Consider the following 18910-nt stretch of genomic DNA (forward strand, 5'->3'; position numbering starts at 1 on the left):
ATTGACGGTAAATGATACTCAGACATTCCTCTCTTATATCAATAACTATTCACTATTGATTTAAAATGCAATAAAGATTAAGATGATGAAGGTTTGTTAATATCATTTTCTATATTAATTAACTCATGAATGCCAAATTATATAATTTTTTAACTTTTTTTGTAAGTTTCTTGACAGAGTTTGCTGCTATTCCTGAAGTTGGAATAACCTGATTTTTTGCTTAATTTAATATTTGATTACTTTAATCACCTGAATCAATTGCAAGGATAAACGTTGGATTTGACTATCGCCTTCTTTTGCCTAACTCCTCAAATTTTTGTGTGTGCCCAAAAAGAGGGGGAATAAAAAGAAAAGAAAAGAACACAACTTTTTGTCGCCCTCCAAGTTTGAGCCTCTGACAATTGCAGATTCTTGTCTTCGGTTTGGAGTTACATAACTAGTGACCAAGTACAATTCAAGATATAGAGCCATTGGGCCTTTGGTCCAGTGGTCATCCCAAGCCTTCTTAGGCTTTGTGGTGCGGGAGGTCAAGGGTTGACCTCCCACAAAAATTTGTCACAACATGTGACGGTCTTCATTGACCAGTTTCGATGGAGTTTCTACTCATATCGAGTCTCCTCCCCTTCCCCTCTAGAATAGGTTAGTTTAGGTTATAGGAATTCTATCGTGTCGACAAAAAAAAAAAAAAGTACAATTCAAGATATAGAACTATAAAGCCAATTACTGGAGCATTCTCAACTTGTCATATGTATATTAATCTAGGTGCAAATTGAAGTGGAGGCTTCAAAACAATGAAGTCTCAAATTTAAGCTAATCCCGTGTAAATTACTACTATCCAACTACACATGAAATTTCTACTACTGTTTTGCAACAAAAAGTTTGCCCATAGGAAAAGGGCATAGATAGAAGCCTTCAGCAATACGAAAACATGCGTACGCTAAATCCAACTACTTAAAAGTCATTGCAACTTGACAAGCAAGCTTAAGACAATATATATCGGCAACAAAAGAACCAAAAGTAGGCATTTTTAAGACCTCAGAATAGAACAAGAAACGAGGGTTAACTTGAATGATGTACAAAAAAAAAAAATAAGATGTGAAGTTGAAACTTAAGTGACCAGAAAATTGGTATCGTTGGGGTCCAGAGATTGGACAATTTAGATGGCTGGCGATGCTTCCAATGGTAGCCAATCATAGGATTTCTCTCCTCTCTGCTGATTTATCTCATTCACTGAACTGGCTTTGTTACAGCTTTACCACCAAGGCTACGTGCAAGCCAACAACTAACTCTCTCAGCCGTGCCTCGCTGCACTTATCCTCTCCCTCAGAATTTTCATTATTTCATAGCCATTTTTCTTGGTGCTCCTGTCACTTGCACCAGCTGCCGACAACGGACACAGCAAGCAATCCTTTCTAACTTGGATGCCTGGATTCTGATCCTCCAAGGATTCTGGTTATATTCCTACTCTGGTGTCTCCCTTCTGAATCTTTTCATAAGTTAATTATATCCCTTGTTTTATGCAGTCTTTGCTTTGCTTATGCAGGATAAGGAAAGATGAATGCGGGTGATGTTTACCACAGGAGTAGTAGACCAGTTAAAGCAGCTGCAACCGTGTATGGGGAAAGAATGCTTGAAAACCATCATTCTTTGAAGAAACCGCCACAAATCTACTCAGAGGTACCATAGATATGAGATACTTGCCAGCAGTAATACTTGAACATCATTTTTCAGGTTTAAATTGTAATTCTAAGAATTGCAGCTAGATTAATTTGTTTCTGCTTTTTAGCTGTACTGAAACATTTTGAAATGTATTCAGAAACCATCTCCATTAACAAGGGAGCCCAAGTTTGCAATGGGCGAGACTATCAAGTATAATGGGAGCAGAAGCAATCGAAAGCCGGCAGAACCACAAGCAGAATCCGAACTTTTAGTCGCAAACCACACTGTAAAGGATCTAACTTCAAGGATTGAAGGATCAAATTCCAGAGCAAAAGAACAGATTCAATACCTAGAGAAGTTAACGAAGACTAAAAAGGTTGAAGGAGGTTGGGGGAGGAACATGGAAAATCATCGGTACCCACAACTAATGGCAGAATTGAAAGATGTAAAGCAAGAATTGAAAAAGCTCAAGGAGGAGATGGCTTCTCTCTTGGAAGAAAAAAGAAAGGCAGAGAAAGAAACAGAAGCTTCCAATTCGAAATTGGGATCTTATTCAAGCACAGTGGATGCGCTGAAGAGGGAGATTGAGGAAACAAATGAAGAACAAGTGCTTGTGGAGTTGGCTCGGATGGAGGCCCTCAAGGAACATGGAGCTATTGAATCCGAGGGAAAAAAAGAAGCTGAAAGACACTCCGCTGCAATGGAGGAAACAAGGAAGAAAATCGAAGAGATGACTCAAGAAATTGATGCTGCAAAAGAGATTGAGAGGAAACTGGCCATTACTACTTCAGATGTCAAAATGCTAGAGAGTGAACTAAAGCAAGTCAAAAAAATGGGCACAGTAAACCGAGGTAAAGAGACCATGAGAAATTCGGAGTGTAGTTCTCAGGATGGGCATGTATCAAGTACTCCAGAACTGCTGAAATCTATCACAAAAGAATTGGAGGAAACTAAGAAAGAATTAGCTTCTGTCAGGGAAGAAGGTTTTAAATTTATGGCTTCCATGGATATAGTAAGGACCGAACTAAAAAATGTCAAAGAAGAAGCAGCGCGATCGAAGAAAAGGGAAGAGAAGACAGACTTAACAGTACAAAACCTGAATGCAAAGCTCCTGCGAGGAAAAGCCAAATTGGAAGCTGCATCAGCAGCTGAAGAAAAGGCTAAAGAAATTGTGTCAAATTTATCTCGTGCTCTTGAGCAAATGAAGACAGAAGCAGAGGCAGCCAAAAAAGAAAGGTCACTTATAGATGAAGAAACCGGAAACATCAAGGCAGAGATTGAGAAGACTGAATCAGAGATAGACTTGGCAGAGGAAAGGTTACAAGCTGCAATCGAAGAGCTCAAATCTGCCAAGTCATCAGAAGCTGCGGCTCTGGGGAAACTAAAAACGCTTATTGACAACACAGTGAGAAGAAGAGCTTCAGTTTCACAGCGCAGCCCAGTCATAATGATCTCTAGTTTTGAATACGAATACCTAAGAAATCGTGCGGCTGGAGCTGAAGAAATTGCAGATAAAAAGGTTGCAGCTGCCCAGGCCTGGATTGAAGCTCTAAAAGCCAGTGAAAGAGAAATCCTGATCAAACTTGAGAAAACTAAAAAAGAGATTAGAGAGCTAAAGGTGGAGGAAGACCAGGAGGCTGACAACACACAGGAATCACTTCATGAAAAGCTAAAAGTTGAGAGTGAATTCAAAAGTTGGAAGCAAAAATATGAAAAGATCATTGCTCCGGAAACGCCACGGCCTCAGGCTGGATTGCCAGCAAAATTAACAAACAGAAGCGGAAGAACGACGCCGATGAGACGAGCTAAGCTGCGAAAAGCAGCATCTCCGGCTCCTCGGAGTACACCAAGGTCGGCTTCTTTTGCAGTCAGGAGGAGAAAAAAGGTTATGCCAAATCTAGCCAAGTTCTTCAGTGGCAAGAGCACTAATAAAGGCATAGAAGCCCATTGAGAGGTTATCATACAGCCTAAACACTACTAGTAAATCCCCTTCTGGCAAGTAGATACATCAAATAAGATTTTCTGTTGCATAACTGCTAGGGGCTAAGTCTCACCCCAGTCAGACGCATTTCTTCCAGGTTTAGTACTTATTAACCTGCTAAACCAGTAAACTTGCTGTACATGTATCAGGAAATCATGCTAAGAAAAGTTTTTAGTAACTGTGCTTGCGAGTTTATGTGAGATATTTGAGAATGGTCCTAAGAATCTATTAAGCAATTTTATAGAAGATAGTATCTAAATCTTGATGGCATTATTATCTCATTAAGAACCAGAGAACCAAAAGCTATTGAAATTCAGAAAAGAAGCAGCACTTTGTCAGGTTGCTTGCTTTGGTTAACCGTGGGAGAAGTATTTAGCCCGATAACACGTTCTTAATCTTGACGTATTAAGGGGAAGTAAGTGTCTGAAAATCATCGAGGAAACCATACTGTGGCATGAGCAATTCGAATTCCCAGCCAGCATTATCTTTTAGAATGCATTACGTATATCCACCAAATTTTTCGAATATGAACTTGAGATCCCATCAAAAACAAGCACCATTATATAATATTACCAAATGATACAAACTTCGAAATTGGTAAAAGATAGCGGCTAAAGAGCCTGTAAACTCGTTTTCTTGTAAAGCTCCACGAAATGCTACTAGTTTGAAGAGGGAACAGGACAGTCCCTCGCTCGACGGGTTGACCTGCTACTATTGCGCTTGAGATTCTTAGTCAGTTGCTTCTTAAAAGTCAGAGGAACCTAGCCCCTGGAATCTGAGAATTCCAACGACCAACAGTATGTTGGCAATTTTTTGCGTTCATTTCCACCGTACCCGAGAAAGTACAAGTCGATTGTGTAAATTCATCATTCCAATTGCAACAAAAATCTTTCTGTTAAAACATATTGGCTGCTCTCACTAAAAAGAGAGTAGTAGAGAACAATATCCTGATCAACCCGCAAGTTGCAGAGACTTCGAACTTTGCCAAGGATAAGCATTTTGATGTCCATAACGTGTTACAGCAATAATCTACTTTTCCTTCAAATGGGACAGTTAGCTAAGACGTTCATTTTTAAATGATTAAAAATAGATGTGAAGACCGAAGTAAATAACAAGAATGAAATAGCTGACGGAGCTCCGACGCCTACTCCTTCAAGGCCGGTATCAAAGATATTTTGGTATTGGTAATAATAGAGTAGCGAGAACAGATTATTCTGAATGTGACTGGGATGAGTCCAACATTGCCATTAGCGTCACCAAAAAGAAGCTATGAAAAGCCATAGTAAAGCTAGTGAAAAAGAGACTAATGTATGCATCTAAAATAGATGCAAGAAAAAAACTCTAGTTTCAGATCGCAATTGGCAAGAAAAAAACTCTAGTTTTTACAGATTTTCCCACACTCATAACTTGAAATCCATTAACAGATAATACAGCCACCCAAAAAAAAAAAAAGCAGTCTGCGGAAAATAAATAAATAAACAATCAACAAATGACACAAAATACGGTTTATTCTAACCCCAAAACCAATCACAATGAAAGACTATACCTGATATGAAAATTTACCCCCTATCAAAATTTTCCTGTTCTAAGACGAGAGCCTCATTGAGGATGTGACGGCGTCTGATGCTTGATGCCCATGTTTTCCTGTGTTGATGATGACTCTGACGTCATCAAATTTACTCCCTTCATCAACGTTTGGTATGGCAACGGCAAGGCAGAACCTGATGGCTGCGTTTTATATATCTGAGTGTATGCAACATCATCATCAAATTCGTTAGCATAATTAGAGGTTGCCACTGGAGCGCTGACAACTGTTTGCGAAGGATGCTGCAGCTCAGGAAGCTCCATAAATTGCTGCTTACCTTGTGTAGTAGGTGCACTGACTGCAGGTGTGGCTTGCGGAACAGTCTGATAAAACTTTAAAGCTGATTCAGGCACTGGTTGACCAGTTGTGGCCTCTTTATAAGTCACTGGAGGGATCATGACAGCTTGTGGATGTAATGGTGGCCGACTTGAGGCAACATTTGTATTCTCCACCGACACCCCATAATTCTGATTTGGCCTCAGAGGCACCAGGTAAATTGGATAGGGTTGGTTTACTGCATAAGAACTATGCAGCTGCTGGAGCATAGGCATTTGATATAATGGATAGTAAGACTGAAGTGGTGATGGGCCAGCTTGATACTGAGGCATGTAGCGCATATCTCCTTGAACGTACTGGACTTCATACTGGTGGTGCTTCCCTTCTGATTGCTGAGATAATTGGTAACCAGCCAGCTGAACATTTTTCTGCATTTGGATCACAGATTGAGGGTCAGGAGGATAATTTTCTGTTTCTACTGAGTATGAGGACACTCCCGAAGCAACTTGAACATATGGCTCTTGGTGTATCCCCGCTTTTGGTTGGATACCAGCACTTCCAACACTAGTATCACTGGCAAAATTCAGTAACATTTCCATGATTATAATCCGATATGAGATACGAACAATGCAGTGCACATAAAATATTTGCACTTGGCGACTAGCTTAACTGAGTACACCAGGGAAAGGTTGTTGGCAAAATCAAGTAGAGAAACAATACCTTGGCTTCAAGTTTTTCCCTTCTTGGAACTTTCAACTTGTTAAAGTTCTTGATAACAGAGTACAAATAAATTTAGCAGCAAATCATTTACATTTTCTGAGGACTTATTTGCCTCTTGCTCCAATAAACAGTAGGAAGCCTGATTGCCATTCTGACGCAATAATTAAATGTTTTGGTACAACTGAAACATAAAAATCCACAAGACATTCTAGAGATGCCATGATTCGCTACCAGTGGTCTGGCTGACATTCTCTTAAAAATCAAGATCACTATCTCCTTTTCTCTGAATACAATACCAGGTACCCAAGCAACATTCAGATCTTTTTACCTCTAATGTAGTCCTCGTGGGCAATTTTGGAATCAATCAGTATGCTAAAAAATATCAAAACAGATCAACAATTGCTCTTCAATATTTCAAGGATGCGCATCATTTACTTTGAATAAAACTCGAGCCTTACCCAAATCTCCTCATCAAATTCTAAGTCGTCAAAAAAACTTCAGTATGCACCTATTTTTCCTATCATCAGTTACTCGGAAATTAAAATTGAAGATCACATAGAAAGCAAAAGCTAACTCATTTAACTTTTCCTTATTTTGGATTCTTAAGTATCAGGTCCACAAAAGAATTTTGAAATAAAAAAAGAAAAAAAAAAACACACGAACGGAAACACACTATTACCTTTCAATTGAGGCTGAGGATGGTACTCTGAGCTTCCTCTCGAACAAACTGACGCTCCCGTCCTCACAATGGATCCCAACAGCCGGCGCATTTGACATTGAAATTGAAGAACTAGTTGACCCAAAGGACGAGCTAGTCTCTAATACCAACGATTCCGGCACAGCCCCACTGATTTCCTTAGCCTCAGCACCATTATTACTCATGCTTTCAGCTGGATTCTCCAAGGCCGCATTACAATCCGATCTACCCAAAATATCCAAACCCATTAGTCCCTGACCCAATCCAGCAGCATCAACAGACTGACCCCTCTGAACAATCCCCGTGTTATTCAGAGCATCAGAAAACCACGAGTCAGCTTTCGGATCAAGAAGCGCTGAACCCAGAGACTCTGGCTTTATGGGGAAGATAAATAATCTGACGCGGGATGGTGTAGGGGACGTAACGGCGGAGATGCGGTCGTGCTCTTCCAGCATATTCTGGAGGTCGTCATCAGTGGTGACGGAGATGAGTGAATCGAGGTCCTCGTTTGGGAGCTGGTACTTCAGATGAAACGGGCGGTTGCCGAAGAGGGTCCGGGAGAGGTGGGTGGTGAGGGCGGAAATGGATGAGCAGACCGTGCGGCGGTCCAGAGCGACTATTCGGGTTTCTCCGCCGGCGTAAAAGAGGGACTTGTTTTGTGGACGGGGAACTATGTGGCCACCATAGCTGCACATAAGTCGGATTTTGGGTGGGGTGGTGGGGAGAGAGTCTGTGGCGGTAGATGACGGTGGCGGAGGTGGTGGGTCCATCGGTTGGTTCGGTGGAGACCTTTGGGCTTTGCGTGGGAGCGTTTGGGGCGGTTTGATGGCCGGGGAGTTTCGAGCGGAGTGATGGAGAAGGTTTTATAGGGGGTTTGGGATTTCTTGTAATGACAGTTAATTATGGTAAGACCTTAATCTTATGGTCGCAGGTTAGTGAAATGTCGTAATTTACATATAAATAATCAACACAGTATTATAATCCCGTGATTTTCGCAATTTTTTGTTTCTTTCTTCCTTTTTTTTTTTGTGCAAATCGTTCCTTTTTCAAGAAGCAAAAAAATTAAATCGGGTTTCTAATTTTTTTAAAAGTAATTTCTAATGTTTTCTCTATGAAAATTAGTCCCTTTCTCATTTAAAGTTATTATCAAAAGAGGTTTTTCCTTATTGTTCAAACACTTGCGGAAGAAGCTGTCATGGTAGATTAGTATTGTTGCATTTATGACGTGGGCTATCTCCGTGAATTAGTGAATCGGTATGATTCTTATGTCCAAAAATTCTTCTATCTTACTATGCTTGTATTAAGTGGAATCACAGAGCATAAAAATCCTTGACCTTATTTGTAGCATACTCTTTGTGGAAGTGGTGAAAAAGCAATAATGACTTGTGCAATTTGTTCCCTTTATTGGCTTTTACGGCCATTCTTTTCAAATTATACGAAATTATGAGGTTCACTTTTTTTTTTTAAAAGGAGGCGTTCTTTCAAACATATTACAATTACATGCTTATCTAAAAAAATGGAGTCTAAAGTTCCCATATGTTCTTTTAACGTATTGTTTCAAAAAATTATTTCAAATAATTTACTATCCAAACATATTCATTGTTCCAAAATTTATCCCAAATAATATTTCGCTTGCATCATAAACACATTTTCCAATCCACCTTTTTATATTCTCAATCACCTTTTTATCTCACATACATCACATCATAAAAAATGCTACAGTAATTATTCCAAATAATATTTCAAATAATACCCTATCCAAACAAACCCAATGGGGCTTATTAAGACGGCTTTCATCTTGAAATTATCTCCTTCTTGCATCAAGCATAACATAAAATTTTTTCTTTTTCAATGTATCATTGTAGTTCCTCAAATTACTCTATACTTAAGTCAAAGAGTTTTAAGTAATTCCGATATAAAACAAAACTTTATTCAAAACTTTTAAATTTTGTTTGGATTGTATTTTTAATAGAGTTTTTGGGAAAAAAAAAAAAAGAGTTACTAAAGTAATCTTTTATAATATGATGTATGTGAAGTAATTAAAAAATGCGTTAACTTTTAAATAGCAGGCCAAACAAGTTCTTAATTTGACTAATTTGGATTAAGTTTTGATGTATGTAGATTAACTTGCTTCCACCGTAAGTGCCTAAATAAGCAAGGGCATCTTGAGTTTTGACTTGACATTTGCACACAGCATGAGAGAAAACCGAGGAAAGTCAGTCAACAAGAAAACATATGAAATGAGAAGATTTGAAGTAACATGCACATGAATAATGAAAACTTTCGTGTCATGTGCCTATCTCTTCTAAGTTGAACGCCAATCACCTACGCGCGATGGCATCTTTAGTCAGATGTAGTTTTCAAATGAAACGATCCTGAAGGGTAACAAGTTATGGGGTTAGAATAGATCAAAATGTCTATCTCGAGAGGGATTGAATAATGGAAGATGCGAGTGTATGATGATGTAATAGGGCATTTTCTTCCCTGAGTAATTAAAAAGAGATTATCCACAGATGACCAGTAATTAAACAAAGATTAACAACCACGGATGATTACTTACCAGGAAAGGATACAGCTCGCAGCCTTTAGGCTTTACCAAAGCAAACCCACTCGGTAAGGTCAAAAAATAAAAATAAATAAAGAATGAAAGAAAGGTACAGCCACAGGTCGTAGAGCAGGTAGTCATGGTGACACGGTTTGACGTGTAATCTCGGGAAGATGAATATTCAGGGGAAATCTAGCAAGCTTCCATTGACCACTCTCTCATTGACACCTCACAAGTAACGGCAAGTTGTACGATATTGCAACGAGGAAAACTGGAAAATTCTCTACTTCTGGCCCCATTCTATTACCTTCGTAGCAATTTGCGCCTCAAATTCTTGGACAATTGAATGACCTGACATTTGTCGACCCAATTTTTGTTAAGTTTTGGACTAAACCAAAAAGAAAAAACGGAAAAACGGAAAAAAAAAAAAAAAGTACAAGATCTCCAAATGCGGTGCATCCTTGGTAATTTCCACAGTCAAATATTATATTAGCGTGAATAATAATAATGTTTCAATGATATGTGATTTTCCACTAATCCAATGAAAAAGTTATCATATGCGCTAGTTTTTCATTGCAATGACATGGACATTTACAAGCAGTGCAACACAAGATTCCTAAATTCCTGGTAAGTGCACTACAGATAGTGTAGAATTCCATTCATCAGGTTTCTTATACTTTTAAAGGATAATTTCAGAAACCTCTCATAAGGTATTTTTTTTTTTAGGTTTTTTTAAATTACATGTGCATCCTTTGCCGATTTTAAATGATACTACTAACATCGACATTCTAATAAAATTCTCTTGTTTGCCATGCTTATATAAAAGATGGATTTTTATATTTTTTTCCCTTTTTCCTGTTTATTCATTTCTCTTTATATTTCATCATAAAATCTGAAGAACTATTAATATTACACCAAACCTCTATGTTGATCAAACGTCAAACTGGTAAAATTTTTTGATAACCTTTAATGTAATCTAAATTTTTTGTAGCTTTTTTTTTCTAGGTATCAAATTTAAAAAATTTTGACAATAACCTAAAAACAAATAGGCCAAAATCGCAACCGAACTGTGGTAGTTCTACCACATAACTGGTTCACAACCTTTAAAAAAATCAAGATAATGCTTTCTTTTCAATTTTAAAAAGAATCTATATCTCCGATAAAAACGTTATAAAAAGTAGCCTATTATAGCGATAGATTTATTGTTACAATTAATTATCAAATAATAAATATTGACTTAAAAAACTTGGCACTCATTCATATTATATAATGATACTGCATTACTTTATAATTGTTTAGACGAATAAAATAAATTTTATAAGATAAGTGCACTTTAGGGTATTAATTATTTTTTACCATAATTTAAGGTTTGGTTACCAAAATATCTCAAACAAAGTAAGTATAATTTTTGAAACTTGAAGAGAACTAACTGAAATACTTAGAAACTTTAGGAAAGGTTACTAAAATTATCCCAATTTTTAATGGAAATAGAATTTCCCAATGATTATTTCTTAAGTACATCCCCTTTTCGTCCTTTTTTTTTTTTAAAAAAAAAAGGTATGTCCATTTTTTATGACCCTTAGAATATCGCCCTTGTAAAAAGTTGCAGCCCAAATTGAGAGTATTTTGAATAAAACATTGTAGGGCTATGCACCACTCCAAATTGATCCAAGTAATCCCAATGCCATAATCTCATTACTTGGAAGATTTTCATTCCTTTTACAAGATTGCTTCTACAAACACTCATTATTTAAATAGCATATTATTTAAAATAATTATTGTAGTACTTTTTATGATATGATGTATGCGAGATAAAAAGTGATAAAAAGATAGAAAGATGTGTTGAAAAATGTGATCATGTTGTAAGTAAATAATTTTTTGAACAAAATGCCTATCTAAACACACTCAGTACTAGTATTATGGTAGATTGTTTTTTGGTTTCCACATTCATTAAATGAGTGTGTTTAGATTACACATTATTTCTATCTTATTTACACATATTGACTAACTTGTATCATCAACACATTTTTCAATCATTTTTTTATTCCACATATATCACATCAAAAAAGTGCAACAGTATTTTTTCACAAAATTATTTCAAATAATTTACTATCTCAAAAAATTGACTTTTTAGCACACAAACCTGTCTTGAGAGATTTTTTGAAACTATAAGGGCGCTAAGTGATATTAAGGCAAACCTCAGGGGAGATTTGTGAAATTATCCCAAATTGGTGTTGTCAACTTGTCATTCCTTTTACTTTTGTTTTTGGTTTTGCCTTTTCGCGAAAGACCTTTTCCATTCCCCAACTCAAAGACGTGGCAGTTTCCTCTCTTAACAACGCACAGCTCCTGCTTCTTCTCTATGGCGGCCCCTTATTCGCCTTCCCATTATCGCCTATGCATTAAACCTACAAAAGTAAAGATACGCAAATTTCAGAATACAAATAAACACCTTGCCGTTTTAAGGCCGTCCTCAGTGGCCATAGAAACTTCTTTGAAGAAGAAGGTTAGAAGGGTCGGGGCATCATTGGTGACTTTGCCAGATATTTTGGTTTTGCTGTCACCGTCAAATATTGTGGCCGAGACAACATTAAACTTTTTTTTATAGAAAAGGTCAGACGAGTTTGCTACCTTTTAATCAGTCTTTCAGGTTGACATAACTTTGTTCTCTTGCCCATTATTGATAGTGGACTAAATACTTTATTTCAACCGTACCCTGGATAAGGGATCGCTAATCTACTGGACCACTGTATACAGCATTGGCACATTAAAAAATACACGTGGAATCCTATTTAATAAATTGGTATTTTTGCTTAAATGTTTGTTGAATGATATCTGAAATAGGATGCGCTTATTTCTCAGATATTTAGTGATAATTTTAGCTTGATTAGTGTCTTTTTGAGTGTCATACATTTAGAAAGTCACATGGGTTTGTGGGATTTGAGATCCCTTTTGTGTGTCGACAATTTCAGAGCTGTTTTTCATACTCAGGTTGGTGTTTTCAGAACAGCACATGTTTCTTTCAGTTGGATTTGAGCTCATAATTCTACTGTCTTCCCTTGACCCTTTATCTCTTTGCAAGTGGAGGTGTTGCAGATTGTGAAATTGGTTGTCTTATGCATACTTAATTTTCTTTAATTGTTCTTTTTCTTCTTTCTCTGGTCATTAATTACAGGGCATTGTCTTGTGTGCCGTCAGAAAGATATTTACCGAGATTGTTCTCTTTTATAAGTTATGGATATTGCATGACCTTTTTAATAGCTGAATGGTAAAGCTAGGGAAAGATTAGCGTTTTACTGAGTTATCATTACATTCTTATTTCCAACGCTATGATACGAAAAGGTTAACCCATCCATACAAGGCCCAGAAATTCCATAACAAGCACCCCTCCTTAGAGGCCGACGTCCCCGTTGGCCTGGTAATTCGGGGCTCCCCCTTCTTCGAGGCAGAGTCCCGCGAGACTCGAACCTGGGACGTTGGGGTTATTTGTCTGGCTCTGATACCATTGATACGAAAAGGTTAACCCATCCATACAAGGCCCAGAAATTCCATAACACGCTAATTCATCACTAGTTGAAGTCAGATTATATGTATCTCTTTATCTAATGCGTCTCTCATTTGCAAGTTATGCATAAGAGACTGCAGATTGTTGAGGTTTTCAGGTTTTACAAATGTATAAATGTAGAATTATTTTATGATTACCAACCTCGGACTTGTGATTTCTAGAACAGTCCAATCTTTGTTGTTTCCGACATTCATTAGTATCACATAATTACATGAGAATCTCATGGTCGTTATAGGTGGAGGAGACAGGTTATTATTTAGGTACTTATATAAGGCGGTGGGGGGAGAGAGATGTTCTTTAGATGGCGGGGCAGGGATGGAGGGCAATATGGTACAGCAACCCAGCTGGGTAATGGGGAGAGGAAGGATCCCTATGTCAAGACTCAAGAATATTGTTGCCCTGTACTGTAAACATAGTGATGGTATTACATGTCTCAAGGTATCTATGTTGGATGTACAATGTACATGAAATAGCTAGTCAATTGATGCCTAATGATACGAGGTTACCGGCCTCAATGCAACAATATGGAGAGCCAACCTTCAGGAAGTGCAAGATAATGGCCCCCTCTGGCATCGAATGCAGTTTTAGTTTCATAGATGGTAGAATGCTGACTTGTATCTTGAACGATGGTGATAGGCTAGCACCTATTTGCATGTTTCACCAAACAACCACCTCGTATCTTATACTAAAATACCTGGCTAGTATGGATGCTGGGAGACTTGTTTTTGACTTCAGAATCAATTGTCTTAACTTTCAAGGGTTCATGTATTTAGCTGTGTAAGATAGACTCAACAAATTCTTGTAGTACTTTCAGTCCATCATGCTGTGTCTGTGCTTAACTGATTTCCCATTTATCTAGGGCATTCTAAGACTGGAGTGGGGAAATTTTCCATTCAGAGGGGACTGGTTTTCACACCTCTACCAGCCATTGATAAGATACCAGAACCACCAGGTACAATTGCTTTATAAATTGTTCAATCTATTCACAAATTTTACTTTGTTATGCCCTTCTCTAACTTCGTGCTTATTACTTTTTAGGGGTAAAAAAGAGCTATGAGCTTATTGAAGTGAACACAATGATGTGTTTTGTAAGCATATAAAATGTTGGAAAAGTATATCTGGGAGTTGGAGAATGAAAATAAATTGACTTGAGAAAAATTCCCTATATACATGCGATATCCAGTATAAAGGAGTTTATGAATTTGTTGAGTGTTAAATTAAACAAGCAAGAATCTTTGATCTTCAAAAAATGGTTTGATTAGACTGGTTCACCAACTGTTCTCTTGGTTGACTCGTCTTGTTGGCCACTTTTATCAGGTCTAAGAATACTGCTAGTTAAGGAATGGTTTTTCCATCCCCCAAAAGTCTTAAAGTGTGTTCCTGGATGAAAGTTGTTAGAATGAAATCTGATCATAGTCCTTGTTGGAAGATAGGATCCAGAACATTTAACCGTGTGCTAACCAATCATACTATTGCTGCCTGCTAGCCGTACTTGTATAAAAATTGGAATTACTCAGAGCTAACTTCTCTTTTCTGCTCACAAAGTCAATTTAAAAAATCAGTGTTAGTTAGATTATGCATTAGCGAGCTTCTGGGTTAAATGCAAATAGTGGTGCCAAAAGGTTGCTTTCATGCTTGAAGCATTAACCAGATGCAAAGATAATTTCTGATGTCAATGTTTTATTCATTTTGCTGTTTTTCGAGCCCTTAACCATGTTGAATTCTTTAACCATTTTTCCTTGTGCTTGGAAATGATCTTTGTTGGGCCTTTAGGTTCACCTTAGTCAGATCAGATCAATGGATCATATATCTTGTATTTGGTTGCAATAAGTTTTTTTTCTCGTGATTTTATCATTTTTCCTGTGAATTTTCAGCCAGTATCAATCTTAGCTGCTTTGTGCACTTTTGTGGATTCCTTCAGAATAATCTGACAATTCTGTTAGTCTGCTGTGCCCATGTGTTGATATTTAGCAGAGTAGAATGAGAGAGGCCCAGCTTGGAACACATACTGTGAGAACTCATGGGGTTACATTGGCAAGAAAACATATGCATGACTGGCTTATACTGATGCTTCTTGCAGCAATAGTAGTTATTCTCAATGTCATCAATCCGTTTTACCGCTATGTTGGGAAAGATATGATGGCAGATCTCAAGTATCCAATGAAAGAGAACACTGTTCCTGTATGGGCTGTGCCAGTAAGTTCAGTCATCATTATCTAAGTGAATCTGTACTACCGTCTATGAGTATATGAGTTGGTTATGTGTCTTATTATCCTTTCAATTTTCCTTTAAAACCAAGTAGGTGTATGCCATCCTCTTGCCAATGGTCGTCTTTCTACTCTTCTATTTGCGTAGACCAGATGTCTATGATCTTCATCACGCCATTCTGGGTAATGAATGTTTTAAGCATTGTGCTGTACAATGGAAAGTACTCTGATTCCGGTGAAATTACCTCCCAGACTGTTACATCTTATGTTGCTGGCAAATGCAGGGCTCTTATTCTCTGTCCTGGTAACTGGAGTCATAACAGATGCCATAAAAGATGCCGTTGGCCGCCCTCGACCAGACTTCTTTTGGCGTTGTTTTCCAGATGGAAAAGATGTACACGGCTGTTGGACTTGGTTTTCCATATCTTTAATGAGAAGTAGCCAGTGGTATTCAGTTATTTCTTAAAGACAGTTTTTATTAGTGTAATTTTGATATTTGTGTTGCCTTTTAGGTTTATGATCAGTGGGGAAATGTAGAATGCCACGGGCAGAAAGATATCCTTAAGGATGGACGCAAAAGCTTTCCAAGTGGGCATACTTCTTGTGAGTATAATCCCATCTTTTTTGTTTGTGCAAGTAAATCTACAATAACAAGCAAAAACATGTTCATGTGTATAGCCTGTCTATAACTCATATCTACCTTGCTTGATTTTCTTATCATCCTAAGCAATGAGTTCTTTATGTGTTCGTCAAATTATGTGAGATATTATGAAGGGGCAGGAGAGGTTTGAAATCAACACGAGGTCAAGCTGTGTTCTTAAGTTGTTGTCTATGTTGACTCGGTCGTGACTTGGGACATCTGTAGGGTCATTTGCTGGTCTGGGTTTCTTATCACTGTACTTGTCTGGGAAAATTCAAGCATTTGACCGTAGAGGCCACGTTGCAAAGCTTTGCATTGTTTTCCTTCCCCTGCTTGTTGCATCTCTTGTTGCCATTTCAAGGGTAGATGACTATAGGCACCACTGGCAGGATGTGTTTGCTGGAGGTCTCATAGGTTGGTTTGTCGTGATATATTTGTCTTTAATTAGAAAACTTGGACACTGTACTTTCTAAGGCTGTGGTTTTTAACAGGTCTCATAGTGGCCATGTTCTGCTACTTGCAGTTCTTCCCACCCCCATATCATGTGGACGGTAAGCTGCTATTTCCTTTTCAAATGATGGTAACTGATCTCCTTACTGTCATGTTAAGTTAATGGGATTCCAATGTATATAATAATCAGATCGTGTATGAGGCGGCCTTTTTTTTTTTGGGTAGTATACTAGGCTGTTTTTGAAGAAGATTGGCGTCGATATGATGACTTTAGTGCAGATTTACCCCAGCGCCTGTTAATCTGTTGCTGTAGGTTGGGGGACGTACGCCTACTTTAGGGTTCTGGAGGAAATACATGCCAGCACGCAACCAACCAATGCTCTGAATGCAGAAGCTCAAGATGAAAACCACCAAAATGAAAGCAACAATGCATCCATGGAAATGTCTTCGACTGCTGATCCTGGCACAGCAGTTGAAGATCTAGAATCTGGTCGGAGAGAAACTTGAGCATTTTCTCTGTAGTTATTAGGTTGAAATTTTTGTTGCTTAGTGGTTTTAAAGCTGGAGGAGTTGATACAGTCGTGTGTGTGGAAAAATTTTCCCACTTTCCACCTTGAATTCTTTTTTTTGTCAGCAACGATACATTTGTATAACTTACTCTATCCTAATCTAAGGGGGAGGGGAGCCTAAGGAGGCTGTTGTAAGGGCTAGTGGGTATACAGACCCAACTAAACCAAGGGAGTGCTATGGCACAACCCTTAGATTTTTTTCGCTGCTGGTGAGGTTTGAACCCTCACCAATCCTGGTGGCCACTGAGCCATTGGCCCACTGGTTTTCCACCTTGAATTCACGGTTGGATTTTTTTTAATGATTCCCAATATAAATATGTTTCCAACCATTGCGTGACATGAGGAACATGAAGTGGTGAGCATCTCACGGGATCAGTAGATGCGCTTCAGGAGCCTGGTAGTGGGTGGCAGAGTATTCGTTCATCAATCAAAATGCTAATTTGGAGACGCTTTGCAAGTTGTACGTTTTGAGTTGCTACGAGTTGTCCGTCAAAGTTGTTACCTATGCGGTCTTTTTCTCGGTTGCTTTATATTGTATAAAATGATTATGAACAAAAGTTACTCTTTAAATGATTATGAATTTTAACTTTTTTTAGTAATTAAGAAATTTATAATTAAAATAATACAAAAGCAATCGATCGAAAATATCACAAAAACTGATTATGTAAAATAAGAGTTAAAATAAAATTTCAAAATCAGACTTAAAAATAATTAATGGAGATCAAATTCACAATTATTGAAGTTGAATCAGTTAGCTAAAATAATCAATCAAAAACAAGTTCACAATTTCACAAAGGAGAGTTGAGATTGAATCAGATTCTATAATTGATTAAAATAATCAATAGAAAACAAGTCCACACCGAGTTGAAGGTGAAAGTACCAGCATCAAGCCTTCAAAATTTGAAAAACTCTCCATTTCTTAAAAGTTCGGAAATACCCCTTTGGCAATTAGCAACTTGTAGTACTCGTCCTTGGACCTTCGATCCAGTCTCAAGCCCACTATCGTCAAATCATTCAGAAACCCTAAACCCTCCTTTACCTTCCCAGCTTCCCCGCTTCCGCTTTTCTCATAACTATCCCCACATCCTCGTACGACGCCCTTCTCCCCATCTCCCCAACCCCCCCATCACTTCCGCCATCCCCGCCGGAAATGAAGTACAACCCAAGAGTCTCCAGCTCACGCCGGAAGAGCCGGAAGGCCCACTTCACTGCTCCCTCAAGCGTGCGCCGAGTGATCATGAGCGCGGCTCTCTCAGCCGATCTCCGCAACAAGTACAACGTCCGCTCCATCCCCGTCCGCAAGGACGACGAAGTCCATGTCGTCCGTGGCACCTATAAAGGCCGGGAGGGCAAAGTCGTCCAAGTATACAGAAAGAAATGGGTCATCCACATCGAGCGGATTACCCGGGAGAAAGTCAACGGGTCTACGGTCAACGTCGGAATCCACCCCTCCAATGTTGTGGTGACCAAGCTTAAGCTGGATAAGGACCGTAAGGATTTGCTGGACAGGAAAGCTAAGGGGAGGGCTGCTGATAAGGCTAAGGGGAAATTCACTGTGGATGACGTCGCTGCTGCTGCTGCACCCTCTCTTCAAAACATCGATTAAAAGGGATTGTTTCTCTTTTTTGGTGCCTTAAATTTTTGAATTTTGTATTTTCAGCATTGTTGTCTTTCATCAATGGAAAGAGTGTTTTTATTAAATTGGGATGCGTTTGTTCTCAATTTTGTACTATTTCGTTTCTATAGCAGGATTTAACCAGAAGATACAATGAGTATTTCACGATTAACGTAATTTCCCTTTCCCAAGTATTAGAATTTGCCTTGCGTGCTGCATAGTCTTTACTTCTAGTTGTTTAGGTTGCTTTTGATAGTAATTGCACATTTACTTCTAGTTGTTTAGGTATGTTGCGAAGGTAAGATTATTTGTAGGAATGTTGAATGGTGTTGGGTGGAAATGGAGATCTGTGAGTAGCTTAGACGGAAGAGAATTTTTACTAGTATAATTGTATGGTACCT

The 18910-nt window shown here is 38.3% G+C and overlaps 4 protein-coding genes across 9 annotated transcripts; 3 read left to right on the forward strand and 1 right to left on the reverse strand.

Annotated features, from left to right (window-relative positions):
* The first annotated feature begins 1245 nt into the window (after nucleotides 1-1245).
* Nucleotides 1246-3876, forward strand: LOC113763412 (protein PLASTID MOVEMENT IMPAIRED 2-like). Of its 2 annotated transcripts, XM_027307219.1 has the most exons (3): nucleotides 1246-1452; nucleotides 1544-1677; nucleotides 1817-3876. In XM_027307219.1, exons 2-3 carry the CDS (start codon nucleotides 1555-1557, stop codon nucleotides 3608-3610), a joined length of 1917 nt encoding a protein of 638 aa, XP_027163020.1. In that variant the 5' UTR covers nucleotides 1246-1452; nucleotides 1544-1554; the 3' UTR covers nucleotides 3611-3876. The 2 variants fall into 2 exon arrangements, with proteins under 2 accessions (XP_027163020.1, XP_027163021.1); XM_027307220.1 differs by lacking the exon at nucleotides 1246-1452 and having other exon boundaries at nucleotides 1656-1731.
* Nucleotides 3877-4973: 1097 nt separating this feature from the next.
* On the reverse strand, nucleotides 4974-7745 carry LOC113753730. Of its 2 annotated transcripts, XM_027297970.1 has the most exons (3): nucleotides 6901-7745; nucleotides 5503-6074; nucleotides 5300-5383 (listed from the first exon to the last, which is right to left on the reverse strand). In XM_027297970.1, exons 1-3 carry the CDS (start codon nucleotides 7686-7688, stop codon nucleotides 5376-5378), a joined length of 1368 nt encoding a protein of 455 aa, XP_027153771.1. In that variant the 5' UTR covers nucleotides 7689-7745; the 3' UTR covers nucleotides 5300-5375. The 2 variants fall into 2 exon arrangements, with proteins under 2 accessions (XP_027153763.1, XP_027153771.1); XM_027297962.1 differs by having other exon boundaries at nucleotides 4974-6074.
* Nucleotides 7746-11977: 4232 nt separating this feature from the next.
* LOC113762356 (lipid phosphate phosphatase 2-like) lies at nucleotides 11978-17011 on the forward strand. 4 transcript variants are annotated; one of them, XM_027305766.1, is made up of 9 exons: nucleotides 11978-12076; nucleotides 13888-13980; nucleotides 15000-15224; nucleotides 15331-15418; nucleotides 15520-15629; nucleotides 15748-15838; nucleotides 16101-16289; nucleotides 16367-16426; nucleotides 16639-17011. In XM_027305766.1, exons 3-9 carry the CDS (start codon nucleotides 15009-15011, stop codon nucleotides 16830-16832), a joined length of 948 nt encoding a protein of 315 aa, XP_027161567.1. In that variant the 5' UTR covers nucleotides 11978-12076; nucleotides 13888-13980; nucleotides 15000-15008; the 3' UTR covers nucleotides 16833-17011. The 4 variants fall into 4 exon arrangements, with proteins under 4 accessions (XP_027161567.1, XP_027161568.1, XP_027161570.1 ...); XM_027305767.1 differs by lacking the exon at nucleotides 11978-12076 and having other exon boundaries at nucleotides 13904-13980; nucleotides 15003-15224; XM_027305768.1 differs by lacking the exon at nucleotides 11978-12076 and having other exon boundaries at nucleotides 13909-13980; nucleotides 14972-15224.
* A 932-nt stretch (nucleotides 17012-17943) lies between these two features.
* On the forward strand, nucleotides 17944-18686 carry LOC113761595 (60S ribosomal protein L26-1-like). Its single transcript, XM_027304663.1, has one exon. It carries the CDS (start codon nucleotides 18045-18047, stop codon nucleotides 18498-18500), a length of 456 nt encoding a protein of 151 aa, XP_027160464.1. The 5' UTR covers nucleotides 17944-18044; the 3' UTR covers nucleotides 18501-18686.
* The last annotated feature ends 224 nt before the right edge of the window (nucleotides 18687-18910 follow it).

The sequence above is a fragment of the Coffea eugenioides genome, chromosome 2, assembly GCF_003713205.1.
Source record: "Coffea eugenioides isolate CCC68of chromosome 2, Ceug_1.0, whole genome shotgun sequence".
Lineage (NCBI taxonomy): Eukaryota > Viridiplantae > Streptophyta > Magnoliopsida > Gentianales > Rubiaceae > Coffea > Coffea eugenioides.